The following is a 23,071-nucleotide window of genomic DNA, read 5'->3' on the forward strand; positions in this document are numbered from 1 at the left end:
TCGCACTCTACATTAAGGAAAACCTCAAATGTATCAAAGTCAACTATGGTGATTGCGACTGCTCTATCGAATGCCTCTGGGTTGAAGTGAAAGGGGTCATCTCCAAGCAGGACCTCACAGGGGGCATCTGCTACCGTCCTCCTAACCACGATGGCAATGCCGATGAGCGATACTTGGGGCACTAAAGCAAGCTTCTGGCCAACAGAACCTGGTCCTTGTGGGTGACTTCAACTACCCAGACATCTGCTGGAAGAACAATATGGCAGCTCGCATGTCACCCACCAAATTCCTGGAATGCGTAAAGGACTGTTTCCTCATACAAATGTTAGATGTGCCAACCAGGAATGAGGCACTGATGGACTTGCTATTCACAAACCGAGGAAACCTGTTGTGTTACAACACTGTTAGTGATAGCCTTGGCTGCAGTGATCACAGTATTGTGGAGTTTGGGATCCTGCTGAGCGTGCTGAAGGTCAGTAATAAGACAAGGGTTCTGGATTTTAGAAGAGCAAACTTCAGCTCACTCAGGGCTCAGTTGAGAGGGATTCCATGGGATGCTTCCATGGAAGACCAAGGAGCTAGTGAGTGCTGGGAGTTCTTCAAGAACTCTCTCCTGGAAGCACAAAAGCAGTTTATCCCCTAAAAAGGAAAGGGAAGTAAGTGGAGCAAGAGGCCCCCGTGGCTCAACCACAAACTCCTGAGTCTACTCAAATCCAAAGGAGAAGCATACCAGAGATGGAGATGTGGAGGATTATCTGTTGAGAGATACAAGGGCATTACCAGAGTGTGCAGAGATGCAGTTAGAAAAGCAAAAGCCCAGCTTGAGTTGAAACTGGCCGTAGATATCAAAAATAACAAGGAAGGATTCTTCAGGTATGTCAACCACAAGCAGAAACAGAAGGAAACATAGGCCCACTGTTAAACAGAATAGGAGAGTCAATCACCAACAATGCTGAAAAGGCAGAGGTCCTCAACACCTTCTTCACCTCTGTCTTTACCAACACTGTTGGGTCCCAGGCTTTGGGAACGAAATTGCCGGTCGATCCAAACACTGACCGACCATCAATGAAGGAAGAGTTAGTATGTGAATTGTTACAGGAGCTCGACCCCTACAAATCGATGGGCCCTGACACCGTCCACCTGAGGGTGTTGAGAGAGCTGGCCGACATTATCACGAGGCCACTCTCCATAATCTTCGAGAAGTCATGGAGAATGGGGGATGTCCCAGAGGACTGGAGGAAGGCAAATGTTACCCCTATCTACAAGAAGAGCTCAAGGGAGGGTCTGAGTAACTATAGGCTCGTCAGCCTTACTTCAATCCCTAGGAAAGTTACGGAACGCGTCCTCCTGGGGTCAACCACAAGTCAAATGAAGCACGTGATTGGGAACAGCCAACATGGCTTCACTAAAGGCAGATCGTGCCTAACAAACCTGGTGGCCTTCTACGACAAAGTGACTTGCCTGGTTGACATGGGGCAGGAGGTGGACACTGTCTGCCTGGACTTTTCCAAGGCCTTGGTACAGTCCCCCACAGTCTCCTCCTGGAGAAATTAATGCATTATGGCCTAGACAAGTGGTCTGTGCAGTGGGTGGGGAACTGGCTGACAGGCCGCACCCAAAGGGTGGTGGTAAATAGGTCCTTTTCCAAGTGCCGACCTGTCACAAGTGGAGTCCCGAGGGTCAATATTGGGCCCAATGTTTTTCAACATCTTCATAAGTGATCTGGATAACGGGATCAAGTGTAGCCTGATGAAGTTTGTGGATAACACCAACTGAGTTGGGAAATAGACACTCCAGAAGGAGAGCTGCTCTGCAGGGAGATCTGGATAGGCTGGAAGAGTGGGCCAGCAAGAACATTAGCAAGTTCAACAAGGAGAATTGTAAGGTCATGCACCTGGGAAAACATAATCCTGGAGTGCAGCACAGACTGGGATCCACCTGCCTGGAGAGCAGCTCTGTGGAAAGGGACCTGGGGGCCCTGGTGGACAGGAAGCTCAACATGAGCCAACAGTGTGCTGCTGTAGCCAAGAAGGCCAACAGGATGCTGGGTTGCATCAAAAAAGGCATCACCAGCAGAGAGAAAGAAGTCATCATCCCACTTTACTCAGCGCTTGTCAGGCCACGCCTGGAGTACTGTGTGCAGTTCTGGTCCCCGCTATACAAGAAAGGATGTGGACAGGCTGGAAGGGGTGCAGAGAAGGGCCACCAAGATGATCAAAGGACTGGGAAGCCTGCCATATGAGGATAGGCTGGGAGAACTGGGTTTGTTCAGCCTTGAGAAAAGGAGGCTCAGAGGGGATCTCATCACCATGTACCAGTACTTAAGGGGTAGCTACAAAGAAGATGGAGACTCCCTTTTTACAAGGAGTCACATGGAGAGGACAAGGGGGAATGGACACAAGTTGCTTGTGGGGAGATTCCGATTGGACACAAGAGGGAAATTTTTCACAGTGAGGCCAGTCAGCCACTGGAATAATCTCCCCAGGGAAGTGGTTGTCTCGGCCACATTGGACAGTTTCAAGAGTCGTCTGGACAGGGTGCTGGGCCATCTTTCTAGACTGTGCTCTTCCTAGAAAGGTTGGACTAGATGATCCCTGAGGTCCCTTCCAACCTGTGATTCTGTGATGTTTCACATCATCCTCCGGAAATTAATAACCACAAAATAAGTCCAACTATTGTGGGGACCTGTAATCATTCCTATAGCAACTTATTACATTTAAAGTGCACCCAGTCACTGAAAAGAGAAAATGGGGAAAAAAAATTATATAACTGTGTAAGAGTAGAAATACAATAACTGGCAAAGCTGAATATGACCAAATCAGTCTTCCCCATGAAAAGGAGGGCCTATTTCATCACAAATCAAAAAAAACAATGAGTACCCTGGGGCAGGGTAGGGGGAACTAAGTTCTCTGTATCCTAGGTTTCTACTTTAAGACTTGCTTTAAGAGAATAATTCTAACTGCATTTGGATCTCCACAGCGCACCTAGAGCTCATACTAAGGACTTCCTGGAAGGAGTCTGTGTCTATTCAGTTCTGCAGCAGGCTGAATGAATAAGGTGCTTCCCTGCCATCTCTAGACGCTGTGAGAAATTAGAAAAAGTCTGATTGCTGTAACATAACTGGATTGCAGCAGTTGGCATAATAATAAAAACCTGCTAATTATGCAATCAAACCATCACAGGCAAATGCCTGCCTATTAAAGCCTTGCCAACTTCCTTAGTCATTTTACGTGTCCCACTCAGTCTTTTTTTCATCTTGTTGACTGTTAAAACAAATGCTCATTTTGGTTACAAATCTTTCCATCAGTTTTAGTCATCTAATGGTAGTCTACCTGATTACTATATAAAGGAATATTTTAGAAGTATAGATGTTATACGAGACAGTACCAGAAAAAAGCTTCTTTACTTCTATCATCTTACCTAGCCAATTTGAAGTACATCGTTCTTGAGGAAGGTATAACTTTGAAAAACATCAAAATAAAATCCAGCCAAATTTCTCTGAAAAAGACTCAAAACTGTATTTCAGAAGAACCAGATATCTCTATGAATGTAATTAAAATTGATTTAGCAAATGCAAGAACACCATTTGAAAGAGTGAACTAACTGTTCTTTTTATTAGTCTCTCTAACCTCACTAACCATTTAGGTCCAATTAGATATGGAAAGAGAATTTAACTGCAAGTCATTGACATTTCACTAACGTCTGGTGTTCCCTCAGCAGAAAAAGCAAGCTGAAGTAACAGAATGTTAAGACTACACCCTTCCAGAATAGCAAAAAATTAACTATTAAAAAAAACTTAGCAGACATTTCAAAAGATGGTAAAAATATGAACAACAACAGGTTTTACCAGTAATTGAATTCACTCAAAGATTTAACTTAGCAACTTTTTCCTCAGCCTGTTTAGATTTTTACAGACTACGGTGCCCATTCAGCAGCCATAGAATGTCATGAAATAATTTTGTTCTCTTGGTACAGTGTCCTCAGAGCCTACTGTCATTTGGGAAGGAAACACAGCCTTGAGAACACGAACTTCATGAGCTCAGGTGGTGGTGTCAGCTCACACACTCTGACAACAAAAACAAATTCCAGATTTGTTTTCAGGAAACATCCAATCCCAACTGCGAACACCAGAACAGAACCAAAGTGGGAACTCTCCTTTTCAAAGCAGATTTAGGGACACACTGTCACATTGTATTAATATCTTAGATTCTCTTAAACTATAACATATAGGTTATATATTATATGTTATATAACTACTTAAGTTATATAACTGGAAGAAATATTGCTTTAAGACACTCTCAGTAATCTCAAATTTAAACAATATGTCATTGTTTTAGGCTCTTTCTACTCAAAAGTTATTGGGAAGGCAGAAACAATTCTCAAAAAAATAGTCTTCATTCAAAAATCTGAATTCCTTTTTTATTCATTTCTTAGTTGTTGCATTTTCCTAGGGGAGGCATTATTCATTAATTACTGAGGCTCAAGAGGTCCATTTCACACACTGCTGAAATTGCCACTGGCTGGCATCATAGAACTTGAGTTTTTGCACTATTTCCAGCTGGTCTTGGCAAGCCTCAGTTGGACCTGCCTCTAGTATAACCGGGCAGTCAAAAAATTCCTTACAAATAATGTGATCCTCTCATACCTAGACTAAGGCCAGAGCAGAGCTGTTTCCAGCTAGCCTCCTGGTATTCACTAACTTAGTAGTATTCCTTCTCATTCCAACCCTGAACAGTGTATTACCCCCCAGCTTGTCAATTTTTCCAAAGACAGCGTGATACCCCTAGGCAGGTGCAAGTTTTAGACTTTCTTCATTATTTTAATATTAGCGAAATAACCTTTAACAAAGAATGCAGGGATCCATTTGTGAACAGGGATTTCAGTGTCTAGTAACTAATTCATATATAATGGTGAATTATAATAAAGCCTTTATACTTTTTACAGCACTCTCACAGGAATAGTGAATAAGTATAGTTAATATGCGGTTTTATGACATTTCAAAAGAATCCCTAATGAGCATGCACTCGACATTAACTAAACTCCTTAGGGGGGGATAACATTATGAAATGGCAATATTTTTGTCACCATAAAATAAATAATAAACAAAGCTTGTAGTGAACATTTATCTTTCACCTCTGTTAAATCTTTCAGCATGTAAAAGGTAATAACACCTAGAAGTTAAATCTTCTACTGCACCAGAACACTAAGAACACCAAAAACTTTTCAGAAAGACAGATTAGACTGATTTGTTTCAAAATCTATTGAACTAGAAAGCACCTTTCATTAGATAATTAGAAAATTCTTTTCATTTTGAGGGTAAATGAGGGTCTTTAACAGAACACTGGCTAATTACTTTAAATAAAGCATTTTTTTCCCTTTGAAATACAGATCTTGCATCAAGAAATAATAAACCTAAGCCACATGTTTTCTTAAAGACCAATCAGGAGGAAAGGATTTGTCACAGTTTCACAGACTGCACACTCCGAAGATATTCAACGTGTGCGTACACAAGTTTTATTTCCAACCACCTTCTTTGTCCTTTCTTTCTTCTCCCCCTTCATTCCCCGCACTGTAAGATATACCAGCCTTTGCTGAAACACATAGCTGGCTCCACCTGTTTGGGCAGAAGGGAGAGATAATTTCCAGTTTGAAACCTGCTTTAGGAAATGAAACAGGAGGTTTCTAATACTGTACATATGGGGAAACAATGTTTACTTCAATTTAAGGTAATCAAGTTTGACGTAGTCACCCACCTTAAGTTGATTCAATTGAAATAAAGATGTGAACCCCTCTAGATTAGTAAAACAAATCAGGATAAGGTTACCTAGCATTCTTTTCTTTATCTAGGCAAGTTCTCTGTAGTCTGGTGTCTATCGCAATGGGCCTGACTTCCTGATTTACCAAAACTCCACAGCCGCCACACTTTCAGCTGGGCCTTTTCTGTTCTAGGTTTTAAAAGAATTAATATTATCACACAGTGACTAGCACTTATGAAAGACTAGTGCAATAACCCTGCTCCCTTTTAAGATCATATCCTACAGACAACCTAACTAAATTTCACTAATACAGAATAGCAGGAATACTTGGTTTCATGCTAGACATTGAGCTATAAAGTAGAATGCTGAATATTTCTTAGGAGGAGGTCACAGCTCCTTTAGGTGTAGAGTCTCCTTCCCTGGAGATATTCAAAAGCCACCTGCATGTGTTCCTATGCCCCTGCTCTAGGTGTGCCTGCTCCAGCAGGGGGGTTGGACAAGGAACCTCCAGAGGTCCCTTCCAACACCTGCCATTTTGTGATTCTATGTGATTCTTTAACTATAATGTCCCAAATTCTGCTGCTGTTGTAGGATAACATATTTTCTTTAAAGGCATACATCACTAATGCTTCAAGAGAGTTTTACGTAACAGATGTCAACTACTATTGAAATCAAACACTTGAGAGATTACACCGTTTTTTCAGATCAGTTCAAATTCAAGTCGGAATTCCCAAATAGCTGTAACTGAAATCCAAACAACATCTAAACATATTTAGAAGTGAAACACCTTATGCAAATTCAGAAGAACAGTCACTGGTACCAGTGCTGCTTCAAACTGTTCAGGTCTTTGGAAGCCTGAAGAGGAACAGATATTACACACGTCATGTCCTTCCACCAATTTGTTTCAGAAGAGGATGTACAAAAGTGTTAAATAGTTATTTCTAAGCTCTTGGGGACACAACTCTCAAAATTAAATTCCAACAACTTCATGGTAATGATTCTAACTGAAAGAAAGGTAGTTCTTAAAAACATACTCAGTAAAAAGATTAAGAACGGCTTCCCTAGCTTGGCTAGGCAACCATTTATGAAACCAAGGAGTGCTTGGTGCACAACTTAACAGCAAGCGCCTCAATAAATTACCTTCTTGCAGAGAATGAGCTGAAGGGTCAGTCTTGCTAATACCATTCCCATCTTAATGATGATCATAAAAAACACATTTTAAATTTAAGACAGTTCAATTTTATACAATTTATCCTGGTAACGTTAAGACGCTGAACAGTTGTGCTTATTCCCTTGAGTCAAGAAAGCTGTCCGAGTGTTTCTACTGCATCACCCAGTTCACAGGAGACGCTGGATAAAACAGTAGTTATGACATACCTATCTATAATGCAGTAACAAGTATTGGAATTAAAACTTTGTCCTAGCATGGGGTTTAATGGTGACATAGTAGCTCCAAGGACTAATCCAGCAATCTTCTACAAAGCTCATTTCCTCTCCTGTAACTTAACAAGACAGCATGTATAATCCTTCCTTAAGGAACCACAAAACCAGAGAAGAAAGCTATAGGACACCTGGGCCGCCTTCATAAAGATTAACAATATCTGCTCTGAAATAAAACCTTGCAGAGTAGTACTCATCATTTGTTTGCCATCATCTGGTTATAGTCCCTTCATGACTTGCACTGCTATGACAGGAAATAGGTCAGACAGATATTCCCAATTAACAGCGCTGATTTATCCTGTGTTTAGCCCATTAAAGAAAATATATTCAGATTTTTAAGAACATTAAGTTACATGAATGAACTTAAAAGAATTTCAGTTTCAAAATTTTAGTCAAAGTTACAGAAATAGTTTCCGTTAGCATCTTTTCAGTGAGAGGACCGTAACTCTGCTTTTATGACTGAATTTTGGCACAAAAGCCGCAAGCAGTCTGAAGGCTTATTTCAGTCTCCGGTTATTATGACAGTCAAGATTTGTTAAATTATGCTATCATTAACAGTAAAACAAGGTATACAGGCTGCTTGTAAATACAGTACTGAGAGATCAGAGCAGTGATCTTGGCCTACAAGCTCTTCTGCTGCTGGAGTAATCTACAACACATGCTCCAGTGCTTGAACGGGTTCTTTTTGCCCTTTCTTTGCAGGGAACACTTTAGTCTCTCATATCTAAAGTTAGATTTATTCAGCTCAGCTATCAAAGCTACAGTTACAGATTTCTTCAGGTGGCTCTAAAGGTCAAAACCATGCCACTTCAGCTCACATCACCCTTGCTGCTCTTGTACTGTAAATCAAGGTCAAGAAACTTAAGTTTCCTCTCATGAGAGAATGAGAAAAAGTTAATTTCACAACTGACAGCAATATCAGATGTAGCACAAACAGCAAGCTGCAGCAGTTTAGCAAATTTGGCATCCACTTCCCTTCTCACAGATCACTGCTGGTGGTAAAGAAATACTTTACATCAAGTTACATTCTTATGCCGCATAACCAAGGCCAATACAAGTTGAGATAAACTGAAACTACTCTGTTTAAAGAAAATATTTACCAACATTACACAAAAATATTTTCACATTCTAATCCGTGTGTTTTCTCACACAATCTTTTACCTACAGCACTTCAATTTGGATGCTCTTGATTACAAATCATAAAAAAGTAGTGCATGTGAACTACGTTCTCCTTCCCTCTCAGAGAAAATCAACCTGAAAAATTAATTACCAAAGGCTTACCCAGTTGTTTCTGCAGAAGTAGCATACTGGGCAAGTTCAAAATTTTTCAAACTCACTCTTTCATAATCTAAACTTAAGCCAGGATCCAACTCCACTTAATTTAGCTGTCAAAAAGAAGAATTTTTTCCATCTTCTCAGGATGAGCCTTCCTCGCTATATAAATATTGATTAGAGAAATAGCTTAGAGGCAATCTCTAGACAGCTAAAGTTTGTAAAATGGGTTCCTGCTACAAAGCATGCTGCTCAGGACTGAATACGGTACAGAGCTTAGGCTGATAAAAGCTCAGTAGGAAAGCCACTAAATATAGATTCAGGATCTGCAGTAAAAGCCAGTCACATAAAGGCAAAAGAGCAACACTAAATACAACACTGAAGTTTTCAGCTGGGCAGACCTGCTCACTCCAGAAATCCCAGATTTCGTGGGCAAACCGAGTAACTACCCCAGCAGCCAGCAGAGCATGCAAGCATGCAGTAACAATTTCAGCCTATCAAAAATGGACCAGAGACCAGTTAAACATTTAGGATATCAGTAGATTCACCGCTGCACTGCCATACTTACACTTTAGGCTCAAACCCAAAGAATTAAACTTTTACAATTAGATTATTACATATTCAACTGTATCCTCTGAAAAAAGTAATTTAAATTATCACTGACCTCTTTCCAGGACACTGTTTTGTGATGGAGAAAGTTAGTTAACTGCTGACAAAACCACCCTTTTGATCCTGTAGCATTATTTATAGAGGAATATGTTCAATTTAGCAGAGGAAAGTCAGTCATAGATTTTACATACAATTTGGAAGCTGAGCGTTACAGTTACACTCCTATTATAGCTATTTTCACTGCAACAACTTATTTCTACCTCTTCTAAAATTAGTTACTTCCATTGATGAATTGGTTAGAAAGCTTTCTACCCTATTTCAGTTTATTTACTCATGACACACTAGAACAATAAAAAATAATGCTTCAGCAAGGAAAAGACTCATTCTCTATAAATATCTATGTAATACTTCTCACATGCATAGCTGTGTATGATCACATATGATCATATATACATGTAAGATCCATGAGAAAGTATGAGTTAGTTGTATTCGAAGCAATAGATTCATCTTCACAGCTTAGGCTACCATGCTGCACAAAGTATGTAGGTAAGTACACCATGCTTGCTTGCGAAGCAAGGTGTCTCAGCATGTCTATTACACACCATTCTTCTCAGGTGTCAGTTATGCTACCTTCAACACAAAATCACCTCCTACCAAGAAGCAAATGAACGCAGTCGCAATGTGAGATGGCTCTTGTGTAACCATACAGTGAAGATTTGGGCTGCATATTTCCATAGCATCTTGGAGTTTATTTCATAGAGAATTCAGCCAAATTAACTAAAAGCATGCTATTAAGTGAAAGAGTGCTGGGTCTTCCTGTGAAGACTCATGCAGAAACAAAGCAACATCTGTACATTGTAGCTTAATCCCCTGGAGAACAGAGAATATAATGACTATTTCCAAACGAGTGTCCAAACAGGGTCAGAGATAACACTAGCCCTTGTGGAGACCTCCGGCAGAGATTAAAGCTTGAGCTTCTCCACCCCTCCATTTGCAGAGCAGATTACCCGCACTGATACTCCCCCTTAATCTGGTTAAGAAGCCAGCAATGGTTTTGGCTGTTTGCCTCCACTACCCATTCACACACCTAGCACCTCCTGCAGGGATGGCAGGAGATGCCACGTACTGAGCCACATGACTGTAGATAGAGAGAAAAAAAAAAAAAATTATCCCCTTACTCGTGCAACAGCAGACACATGATTTGGTCTTTCAATAAGGGAGAGACTTCAGTGCAAGTTTGGCAGCAAGATTTGGGATACCTAGCCAAACTCCTGAAATACCACATCCTCTCCCCAGCCCAGTGTAATCTTTTCTGCTACCTACCAGATCACTGGATGCTACACCAGGCCAACCAACCACCTGTGCTACACTGGATGAGAGAACAGGGGAACTGATGCACCATGGCATCTGCCCAGTAGGCAGTACATCTAGAGCAACAGGGAAGCCCAAAAAGGGGTTTAAATTAGTAACTCCCCCCCACAGTACAGCAGAACTGAGCACCCTGCATTCCAGTTTTCATACTGGTATACTTTAACATTGAAATTTCAGTTGATTTCCCATCAATTTTCCCAGTTATGAACAACGAAGACAAAGCCTAAAAGTCTTAAAGCCTACTCCTCACTGAAAGTCAACAGGATTTATCCTGAGGCTATGGATATCGATCTGCAGACATAACATGGCACTGGATAGAATACTTCTTCCTCACTTTTCCAGCATTTCAGCTTCAAGGGTTGGATAAGCAGCTGCAAGAACACAGCCCATGATATGGAAGGTGACTGCCAGCAACAAAAGACAGTAAAGATGGCCCACAAATTAGGTGCAAGCCACCCCAGCAGACTGCAATCACATCTCCATTAACTCATTTCAAAATAAGAGTTGATGGTGTGCACACACATACATAAATACACTAAAAATGTAATCTAATATCAGTCTACTTTTAAATGTGGACACAGAAGTGTATGTAATAAAACTGCTAAACTCTTTCTATTCCCCCTCCACCCCAATAATAAATCATGAGATTAAAATACGCTTATTGTGCAAAAACTTCTAAAAGCTTAGACTGATCTGAAAAGACAAGACAACCAATCCTCACTATCAAAAAAAAAAAAACCTATCTTGATGTTTTCAGAAAAAAGTTTTGCTCTGTCCAGCAACATTAGAACTACTTTGGAGGGTTTTTAATTGCTTGTTTTCTTGTGTTCTTCTGTTCCTTTTGATCACATCATAGCAAAGTCATTTCAGATCAATACATTGCCCAAGAGCACAAAAGAACTCAAAGAAAAGTGTTATTTAGACATACCATATACTATTATTAATCCTCTGGAAAAACTACTGCTCTGCTCACAAAGCAGGGATAATACAGGCATAGCTAGATCAAAATTGAAAGAAATAACTTAGGTCCTTAAAGTACTGCTGCTCAGTACTTCCTGGTTTTTTCCTACTAGAGCTGACCATAGATGGCCTCCATTATTTCACGTGATTATAAACAGTATTTAATTTTATGAACATTTTATTTGGTAGTGATTAACTTTTAAGTCTTTTCTGTTTGCCCTACTACTTTGTTTTAGGAAGGTTTTAAGAAGAATAATGTTCCCCCTTGCAAATAACTATCTGACTGGGGAAGAAGAAAAGAAGTTCATGCCAGTTCATGAATGAGAAAAGGAGAAAGATGAGACAGAAGGAGAAATCCTGAAAGAACCAAACTGTAGTTTAAACCTTTGTAAACTTCTTTATGTCTACCAAGAATGTCACATGCAGCTGCAGTTTTTACCTAAGTTTCTAAGGAGTCCCATACTACTAGAAGTCCAATATGAAAAAATAAAAAGCCTGCAAGGCACTCAATGTCCTTAGTATTTCTGTAGAAATATACTGAAGTTATGACTTGCAAGTTAAAGTATGTATATTTTCTCAGTAGCAAATTGGAAAACTGCACACCCTGTCTCAATACCCAAATTAAATTTTGACTCCACAGCTCCTCCTGAAACAGGCTGAAGTTACTTTTTAAAATAGTAAGAAATACATTTTTTTTGCTACAAAAAATAGCCAGTTTGGATCAATACTAACAAAAATCTTGGACAACAATGCATTTAGAATTTTACTCTGGGTCTTGCAGATGTTTAAAAGGCAGTCATATGTTTTTTCTTTTGTTGTGTATCCATATACAACAATGGCAGATGCACCCGTGCTCCTGCTTTCAGAATCCACATCAAAATTTTAAAGGTGTAATTACTCATAAAAGGGCACTTCCATGCTGACAGTCATTGTGTGTTTCCCATAACTTCTCCTTGCCACTCCCATCCAAGGAACTCCCAAAATCTCTTACAGTTTATTTAAAGGAAAACCCTCCAATCATCACTGGACAAAAGTACCAACAAATACAATCATGGAATCATGCATAAAAATGTAGAAGCCGTAAACATGCAATAGACCTCTATTTTGGGATAGCTTATACATTGCCTATTCTACCTAAACCATTCAAATTTAAGTGCAAGTTATCTGGGCTAACTAAAGAGCAGAAATAGAGAAAATTCTTTTTCTTCATATTATGCAACCATGCTCCAATTACCCAAAGGTTCTCCAAGAAATTACAAATTCCATTTCCATCACCTACTTCTTTTTAGTACCCTTCCAGCCCTGCATACCTCGTACTCACATCCTAGCACGTCTTCCACACAGAGGACTCTGATATTCTGTTACAATTTTTACAGCAGTACTTGAACCACTAGCACAAAATCAAGATGTATTTCTGATACAGAGGCTTTCTGTTCTCATCCACAACAAACTACTTTGCTGAAACTAAATTTTCCCTTCAGAAACTCCAAGTTCTGCTTGAACGAGGACTACAAGTAATCCCCTGCTATATTAGATGATACAATATAGGGCACAGAGTACCTCTAGATAATTGCAGGGCAGAATACAAATGAAGATTAATCTTTTTCACTTTGACATGAAACAAACAACAGCTGGAGGTTTAAATTATATCATCAAATTCACCAAGATGTTAAAAGCTTAACAGTATTAACACTGATTTTCAATTTTGTAGTGAAAGGGTACATATTCACTAAGGCACTAACAGATTTTAACAATTTAGGGAGACATGCACCTGATATCTTGTGCCTTGCCCTTACTTCTAAAGATTCTACTCACCAAAACTCAATTGCAATTGCCTCTGATCCCACCCCTTCTCAAAAAATTTATGCTGCAGGAAGCAGTTCATTGACTGTAGTTTGTCAAGCAAAAAACCACCTAAAATACATAGATTGATATTGGGAAGTAGCTGAAAAATTACGCTGGGATTTTGATTACCATAGACATTTACTTTTATTAAAAACATTATTCAGATTTGAACATGGACTGAACATTTCACACTGTGTTCAGTCAACAGCAATGTTTTCACCTCCCAGCAGGCTACAAGCTAAGCTGTAGCTTCATGACACAGTGTGTGGCAGAAGAATCGAACCGCAGAATTATCCCATTTATCATCCTAATTATGCCTCAGAAGCTGCTGCATTAACACCAATATCTGCATCAAACTTCAGGTGTCACTACAAATTCTCAGGCAATAAGCAATGTCAGCACGTGAAAGACAGAACTGCCCAGGCAGAAATCAATGGAATATTACTTCCCCCTGCCCTTTCAAGATCCTGATCAGATGAAGAAATACCTGTGTTTGATCCTTACATTTAAGGACAGCCCCAGCTGACACCACATGCAACTCCACAAAGCTGCTTACAGAACACCGAGAACAACCCAGATCAACAACTGGGTTTGCATGCATTGCATTTGCAAAAAAATGCTTCATGCAATATTCTTAAGAGACGTGAAAGGAGCAAAGGAAGATCCCTGACATAGCAAGTATATTTAGACAGCTAAAAGAATAATCAGAATATAAGAACTTCTGTACAATGTCTTATGGAAACACACTAAGACTGTTGAAACACTAAGGTATGGCTAGTAGTGACCAACACCAAATGAAGCTATTGTGACACGGTCATAGTGTTCACAGACTGCCCGCAAGACTGGAACCACCCAACATCAGAATAAAAATGGACAACGGTAAGAAAAGATTCATAGGAAAACCATGCCATAAAATTCTTTTGAAAGCAACTCCAAATCCAGTTGTGAGTATATGGTTTTGTGTTAATACTGTTGGAACATGGACAGCAAAGAAAAACAGTTATTTAAAATAAACCTGTCCAGCATCTTATCAAGAATAGCTATAGGGACAGCAAAGAGAAACACTGACACATATTCTTCAGACATACAAATTTTTTCATCTAGTGTGGCCACTATCGATGTAAAATCCCCTAGCTTCTTGCTACACAGCTACAAACACCCAAAGCAGCAAAAAAGAGGAATTAGAGGCTTTAACAAATTAATTTTTCTGAAGAAGAAAACGTATTTCTTTCCCACAGATCAAATAAATTCTTTGATTCAGACCTGACAGACCCCATGTATTTAAAAGGAACAGACTTTTCACTGCATTTATATAAAAACTCTCAGACAAGAAGCCTTTGTTGATTAAACCTTCAATTGCCATTGAATATCAGTACAGTCTTATCTCGTGGTGGTGTCTGTGAATGAATCAATTGTAGCCCACCACTAAGGCCTGTAATTTTTTTATCAACTAAATTTTTCCTTCCATACTTGTGCAAATGGTTAATTCACTCAGCAGTAACAATTCTTTGCCCACTGTAATATAATTAAAAAAAAAACCAAAAACAACAATTAAAAAACCCACAGACAAAAAACACACCGAAACACAAAAACCCAGACACCACAGGCAGTTTAATCAAGACTACGAGGTCTTACAGGTCCTAAAATGAATGGGGAACTATAGACAAATGACTGGAAATGGACAGCAGCTTTCCCTTTTTATTCATATACTCTGTTCAGGTTTGTTTAACTTTGGATGTTTCATTACAATTTAGAATTTTACTTGAAGAGCAAGTGTAGTCACAGTTCAAATAACTAAATAGAAGAATGTTGGAAACAGTAAACTCTTACCAGAGCCCATCAAAAAATTTTAAAATGGTCAGCTAAACGAAGGTCCATGCAAACATGGTACCGTCCCACTGGTTAAATCAGTACAGATCTTGATTGCATTTATAGTATCATAAGCTACTTCAAAATTAACTTGGCTTTTTTGTTTAGCAATATTTATTGTTAGTTGACGAAAGCTAAATTCAACAGCAGCGTTATGACTGCAGAATAATTGTCTACATCGAACAAATACTATTATGCTGATATTAAAACATGCAAGATAGAATAGATCCCCTACATAAGTCAAAACAGAACCATAGCCACTTTTATCATCTCCTCTAATTTCATACTATATGAAACCCTGCATGTTAAATATCAAAGAAGAATCTACAAAGAGAGCAATCAGTGTTACAAACTGTAGTCTAAGATTAAACGGCCTGTTCACAGACTTATACCAAGAGACAAAGAAAACTTGCAGGAGAATCTCCTTGTAGCACAAAGAAGGTATTGTGTTAAAAAAAAGGTTTGCTTTCAAACAAAAAGTATAATACATTTTGAAAACAAGAAACAGCCAGAATGGGGAAAGTCTTCTAAATAATTAAAAATATGAACTGACTTAATTTTATTCTTATGAAGACTGAAATAAAGTTTGTCTTATTTTTTTTCTGAGACCTCTTCTAAAATAAGGAAACCCTGCTGTGGCACTCATGGCTATATCATCCCCCCTTGTATTTCATGAAGAAAAAAAATTAATTGAAGACATCATTTTTAAAACTACTAACACAAAATCTTAGGTTATCCTCCTTTAATGTTGCCCACCAAACTTGATTTCACAAAAGGACACAAAGGGAGATAAAAAGAATGGAGGCATTATTCTGGTTCTTATTTAATGTTTTATCTGTCAGCTAGTCCTGATAAAGCAACACGGTACTTCCCTCTGAGCAGTAGTTTCTGCCACTTATTGCTTTTTCTACATTAATATTTCATGATATTTAAAAAAGGCAAAACAAGAACAAAGTCAGCAGTAAAATAAAATAAGAGAGAGACCAAAGAGTCATTTCAGGCCTGATTTTCTATTCATGGTGTGTAGTTTAACAAATAACGCGTCTGTGTTTGATTTTATTATGTTACTGTGTGACCTGCAGAATCTCAGGAGACTGGCTAAGAGGAGAGACGAACATTATTCCATTAGTGAGAAAAATCAATAACAGTAGTTACATACTTTATGCAGTCTTTCACAAGCTTCTATTTTTATAAAACCTTGATTCATACTGAATTTTTAAGAAGAAGAATGCAAAAAAATCCTTAGCTTTCCCTAGCCAAAAAAGTGAAAGAAATCTGAGTTCCATTCAGAATCAAGGCCAAGAGTGTCATCGTTATATATAAACACATAAAATGCAAATGTAAATAGCATCTGTATTATCATACAGGGTTGCTGTTAGGGATTGGTGGGTGGGTTTTTCCCCCCCTTCAAACAATTCTTATATATAAAATTCATACCTATTAGGAATAGCATCCATGTTTTACACTATCTAGAAATGCTAAACTCTGAAAACCTACACAAATGCAAAGTAGAGATTACAAGAGCCAAGTGTTGTGCCTCGAAAAAATAAAATTAAAAAATTAGCCTGTAAACTTTTCTCCCTTTTCTGTTTTCTAGGGTTCCTTTAGTTCTTTTGCTAGAAGAGAAACTGAACCATAAATTGGGGTGACAGGACAACCAGCAAACCCTAAGAATAAAAACATTCTTAAAGCTCTGAACACCAATTTCCAACCACTGATTAATCATTACCTGGTAAACTGCAGATTCGTACCTCAGTAATGGCTAGATGCCCCATCACCAATTGGGACCCTACTGTGCAAGATGAAGGATAGCACCATCTAATGACATCATAAGGATATAATAAACAAAAATGGAAGAGTGGTAGCTTGATGTATACTGCAAGCCTAACTTGCAAACCAATAATTACCAGCAATTTTTACCATATTTTTAAAATTATTTTTGAAATGCACACTAATATCACAATTTAGTTTAAGGAAGAAAGTGCAACTATTAATATTAGAATATAAACAATAGACTAATACATTTCTCAGATGGTGTGGGAATGTTTAGAATAATGATACTCCCATTGTCGTCTTATGAAAAACTGCAAAACAGAAAGACATGTCATTTTGGAAAAAAGCCACTGTGCCAAATACACCAGTACCAGGGGCTGGGAAATCACACATACATAGGACCACTCTGTTTACTTCCCTAATTACCAATCTTTCATAAACAGTGCATATTACTTGCTTCATTATCTCAGTTGCTATGACACTATATAAGAAAGCTGACAGAGGCCTTTCTCTTTGTTGAACAAGGACAGAGCATTCACAGTCCTGCAATGGAGAAGCTGCAAAAACGTACACTTCAGGAGAAGCTTTCACCTTCTGGACCATCTGGAGAACAAGCCAGGATGCTGCTCAAATCCTTTAACAAAGGCAGCAAACACACCTTTCAGCCCCAGCTTTGCAAGAGGTGAAGAGGAACTGGCTCTGAAAACCACTGCTGGAAGGCTGCAACCGGTGCTACTAACCACCCAAATGCTCACATACAGAGCTGGCATGCTTTCCAGTCCAATAGAAGAACACAAGTTACATACACTCTCTTCTTGAGGTGATAGAAATAAATTAACAAGCTTTATCATACCTACCGGTTTCAATAAAACATAATGCAAGAGGAAAAGAATTCTTTAAAAGCTACCAGAATCACCAAAGGGAGGGGGAGGAAAAAAACCCACCACCACAAATAAAACGACCACCAATATAGAGAAAAAAAAAATCCTAAACTGCATCTAAGGAAGAGTACAAAACCCTGAGGGAAAGGATGGGAAGAACTGTGGCCTGGGACTAAGAAACCCACAGTGCCAGTATTGCTCATACAGTCTCCACTTCAGTGTTTCGAAATGTAATTTGACTTATTGTACTTCATAGGGCAAGTCTCCAATGTGTGTCATTAAGGACAGCTCCATATTGTAAGACAGCAAGAGGAGAGAAAATGGAAATCAAGCAAAGAATGGACTAGTTTGACTAGCTTCAAGCTAACTAAACCTTTTGGGATAGGACATTTGGACTGTGGAAACTGTTTTCTTCATATAATTTAGTGGAAAATAAATGAGTTTTCATCACATTACTCTATAAACCAAGGTACTTTTTTCACATTTACTTTAACAGAAGAGCTGAGAATGAATGGCAATGTCTCTGTTCTACCACCACCACCCAGTTAGTTTATGACATAGTTTAGGGATCATTTTGCTCATTCACAAGAACAAAAGGAGCCAGATCAAGTCCATGTTCTGGCTCCATATAAGAAAGTATGCATTGCTTGCTTTCCTTGCACACCACCTCTTGTTCCTCACTCCACCAGCTACACAAAGTGAAACATCTGAAGAAACAGCCTGGTAGCAAAGGACAGATGACAGGCAGATATTCACAGAATATGGCTCGTGTCTTAACAAAGTGCAGAATTTAAAACAGAAACTGCATCACCTCTTTCACAAAGCAGCAAAGGAAAATAAACTTCAAGCAAAATGCTGCCCATGCAACCTCACAGAATCAGGAAGAAAGCACAAAGACCAGCAAATCCATGGTCTCTCATGAGTGGTATCTCAGCCCTGCACCCAGAGCCTTCTTTCCTTCCAGTGCCACATTTTGAGATAAATTCTAATGCAAAGTCAGCTTATGAAGAAACATGGGCTTATAATATCCTTGAAGAATCCAGAGGATATTGTTTTGTACTGCCTTGGACCCTAGTCTTGATCTACAGAACATGCACAATTGTGATTTTACAGCTGAAAGGTTGGTTTTGATCCCTTTCAAATTCATTTACAAGCCACACCACTGACTCAGTAAGGAAAAAAAATAGGGAAAAAGCATTAGCCATCATAATTAAAGGGATTAGAATCTGATGCATAATAATGCCAAGAGCCATCTGATGACAGAACAAACCAAAAGTATTGTATAACAAAAAGGAAGGCATTACTTGATGTTAAAAATCTTGTCTTTTCACCAAGTCATTAAGAAATGCATGATGCATATCTGGATTGTCTGCACTTCAAACTATTTACACATCTTGCCCACAAGAACTTCAATGAAATATTAACAAGCTATCAAATCCATCATCCTCATTTACAAAAACAGTTTCCAAAAGCTAATCTGTCCATTACTCTATGGATCCACCAGATCTACTTCTAAATGGAAATGTAACAGCACAGTTGAACTCCATATACAATAATCTGTTCTATTCAGAATATAAAAGGTATGTACATACACAGAAATAATACAGGGTATATAGTAGTGATACACAATATTTTTGAAGTAAAACTTAAAAGAGCTAACAGCATGAAAATCCTTTTTTAGAGTAGAGGGGTTTCTTATAAAAGACTTAGCAAATACCTTTACATTTTAATCAGCACTATATATACCTTACGTATGCCTAAGCATTGGACTGAGTAATTTCCCTCAATTGCTGGTGCAATGTTTTGTATGAGGCATTTTTTAATTATAACACAAAATACTGCACAAAATGCATTAAGTGAATTTTGTCCTGTTACTCGCTCCGTTCAGATGTATTGGTGATGAAACTTTTTTTAATCCATCTTCTCTTCAGATGGGAATACCATGCTGAGAAACAACCTCGTCCATCAAACAAACAGTAAGCATCTTAAGCTCACAGTGTTGAGCAAATCATCAACTGCCATTTTAGTCTTTTAATAACACAATTTTCCTTCTGCAAAGGCTATTTTCATAAACCCCACTTAATTTTAATATCCATGTCAGTTGCTTCATTATATTAATTACTTTTGTTAGGATGCAGTCGAGTTCACCGGGATGAGCTAGGAATGACAACAATGATCTTCTGTGCCAAATACTTTATTACTTGGTTTCACTGAACTCCATAAATCGAGAAATCGAGTCTAGGATTATATCACTGGCTGAAAGGACTTGACCATTAAATAGATAACCTGAATAGCTTGTCAGCATCTTAAGAACAAGAGGCCTAGGTAGGCTAAACAGCCTTTTCCAGAAACAGAGGAAAAATCTGAGCCTAGGACAAGCATAAAGCAATACTTTATAGTACACTCTCCCAGCCTCAAACAATATTCATCTCTAAGACTTCTTAAACCAGAGACATGATCATCATTTTTATCTTCTTTTCCTGCACATTACAATACATTTGCTACACTAAAGGGAGGCTAAAACTAATGCAATAAGGGCACTTTCCAACACACCACTATCAACCACATTACTTGGCCAGGTAGTAACCTGATCAACACAAGATTTGTAAACAGATTTACTATCTTGACTCATGAAAAGATGAATTTTTTTAATAAGTTAACTCTTTTGTTCTTTTCTACTTTTCTAAAATTTTAAACCTAAAATTTTACTCTCCAATCTTAAGAGGCCATGAAATATGAAACCACTCTGTCATTACACTTATCTGAGTTACAAAGAGGGCATAAACAAGGTCCAGGAGACTACAGCCCACCTACCCTGACTTTTCATGTAAGCAATTCACAAACAGGCTGCAAAGTCCCCTTGACTGTGCAGAAGGCAGGTTATTTTTAAAAACTGAATTAAAAAACCAACTACACAATTTGACAGGAAAGAGAAACATTAACTAGAGAAAGAGAAATAAAGTCAATTAAAAGTTTTAATTAGCTTTCCAAGCTATTCAGTGTATGCTGGTACTCATGAATAGCAATCAATACTGCATTCTAGTGATTTGTTATGCAAATAAAGCACTTCAGCAGTATTATCCCATCCAAAAGTTAATACCCTTAACAAAAACTTGAAGAAAATATCTATTTGCCTTTATTATAAAGGAGAATGAAAGAAAGAACACAGAGAACTTTACTGGAATTTGAGCTAGTTCTACAAAGATAGCTAGTTACATTCAGGAACAATTCCCACAATTTGAAAAAGATTATTCTGATACCTAAATGCTTTTGAAACACCAAGCCCAAATTCACAAGACCGTTTGTTGAAGAATTATAGCTGAAAAAGTGAATAATTAGCATATGTAAAGTGAGCTTATAGTCTTAAAGAACAAAGCCAGTATATCCGCTTTGAATGGAGAACAACAACAACAACAAAAAAAAACCAACCAAAAAACCCACACACCATACAAAACCAAACCAATAATACTGGTCACATTGAAGCCCACTCTGAATACAGAGGGAGATTGGCCAAACCTCATTTAATTTCTGCTATAAATGTTAGGAAGACAAGACGGGCCATGAGCTCTTGGCTGTATCACATTTGTTATATAAGCAGAGAATAACAGTGGCTAGGGCTGCCGGCTCATACCCTTCATAGGCACACATGTCAGGATTTCAAATACCGGGACACGTAAGCATACAAAGCAAAATTTTACCCTTGCACGTTGTTTCTACAGATACTCGAAAATATCACAGATGCAGCTGCATGCTAAACATACTATATACAGCAATTCATAAGTAATATCAAGTTAACCCTAAGATATTGCAGTCAGGAGCTGATTAGAACTTATTTTAAAATAACCCCATTAAAAGCATTCTTTATTTCTCTGTTTTTCAACTGAAGTCCATAGTATTAATAGAACATGTTCATCTCTAGCAGCAGTCGGGTGTTTTACTAGTCACATAGCAGTTTCACTTTAACACACGCATACCTAGACATAAAGTATTGCAAATGTCACTGGTAAATCTTCTCCATCATTTCTGCAAACACAAAGGAGCATGATCCCACATGGTTTGTTAGGTTTTCAAGCGTACTACGTACAATATTTCTACTATAGGTCAGATAAAGTGTAGAACATTGTTTCCTACAAAGGCTATGAAACATGGTCTACACCATTTCTATTTGACATTCCGAACTTGTGTGCAAGCTTGCAGATTAACAAGTGTCTGCACACAGAACCTGATTCAGCTTTTCTGTAGTTAGTAGAAAGATCCACTGATTTCAATGGGAGTTGATGTAGCACTGAAGTAAATGTATACTTCAGAATAATACTTTCCCCTTCCAGAAAAACAAGCGTACCGATTTCAAAATCCCGTGAAGCAAAAGTGTCTTCAGTTAAACCACCGCAGTGAACAGTGTAGCAACTTCTCAGGGTCACACTCTTCATAGAAACCATTCGTATACATAAGCTGACAATGACATCTCTACTCCCTTTCTGCAACTTAGCGATCATGTTCATTCTCCATCAAACACACCTTTAAGAGAAAATACCCATGTGAGTATATGACCCTGGAGCTTTTATGCAATCTGACCAATCAGTTTTTGAGGACTATGGAAGAATTCATTATCCTCCCAAAGTAGGTCCAACTGATCTTGAAAAGCATAGGAAATGCCTTCCAGCCAAAGGACTGAAGTCATCCTCAAAGTTTTGCTACATGCACTCCAGAGTTTAGAACAAAGCATATTACCCAACTAATGGGCCATACAAAGCTGGTGGCAATTAGTCCCATTTCATAATGGGAAAACCAAATGTAACGCGACTTATGACTAAGAAAATGAAAGCTGTATCAATTGTTCTACCACACATTTCAGACCAAATTCCCACAGCAACAAGCAATAAGTAACACTAAGTTACTACCTTACAAAATATTAACCTTGACATGTTTGAGAATGTGAAAGGGTACGGGTTCTATTTAATTTTCTTCCCACTTCCCAGATCTCATACAGATCATGTGGTGCTGAATTTTGATAGACCTACTCTATACAATAACACACCTCAGGAAAACATTGCACAGTTTAGAAAGTTCTTACTAAATTTTACATTTAAAATGGTGACTTGAGATTTAATATTTAATAACAAATATGAAACCGAAGTATTACAAGCCATCCAGGAAGAACTTTATTTTTCTGTAACTGCGAAGTCCTTCAGCTCAAAGTTACATAGCATTTGGAAACTTGCAAGGTACAATGACATATCTTAGGATACAGAGAAGGAAGCAAAAGTAGAATATAATGCCCCAGGTGCTCCTACC

General features: G+C 38.4%; 1 protein-coding gene across 4 annotated transcripts in view; it reads right to left on the reverse strand.

Annotated features, from left to right (window-relative positions):
- Positions 1–23,071, reverse strand: part of CLSTN2 (calsyntenin 2) — a 461,620-nt gene that overhangs the window by 394,154 nt on the left and 44,395 nt on the right. Inside the window, exon 2 of one of the 4 annotated variants that reach the window (XM_075099250.1) lies at positions 22,119–22,294. The exons of the other annotated variants lie outside the window; for them this stretch is intronic. Within the exon in view, the coding sequence (XP_074955351.1) occupies positions 22,119–22,278 (160 nt within the window). The 5' untranslated portion in view covers positions 22,279–22,294. The remainder of the gene's footprint in view (positions 1–22,118; positions 22,295–23,071) is intronic. 4 annotated transcript variants of the gene reach the window in all.

This window comes from Phalacrocorax aristotelis, chromosome 7, assembly GCF_949628215.1.
Source record: "Phalacrocorax aristotelis chromosome 7, bGulAri2.1, whole genome shotgun sequence".
Lineage (NCBI taxonomy): Eukaryota > Metazoa > Chordata > Aves > Suliformes > Phalacrocoracidae > Phalacrocorax > Phalacrocorax aristotelis.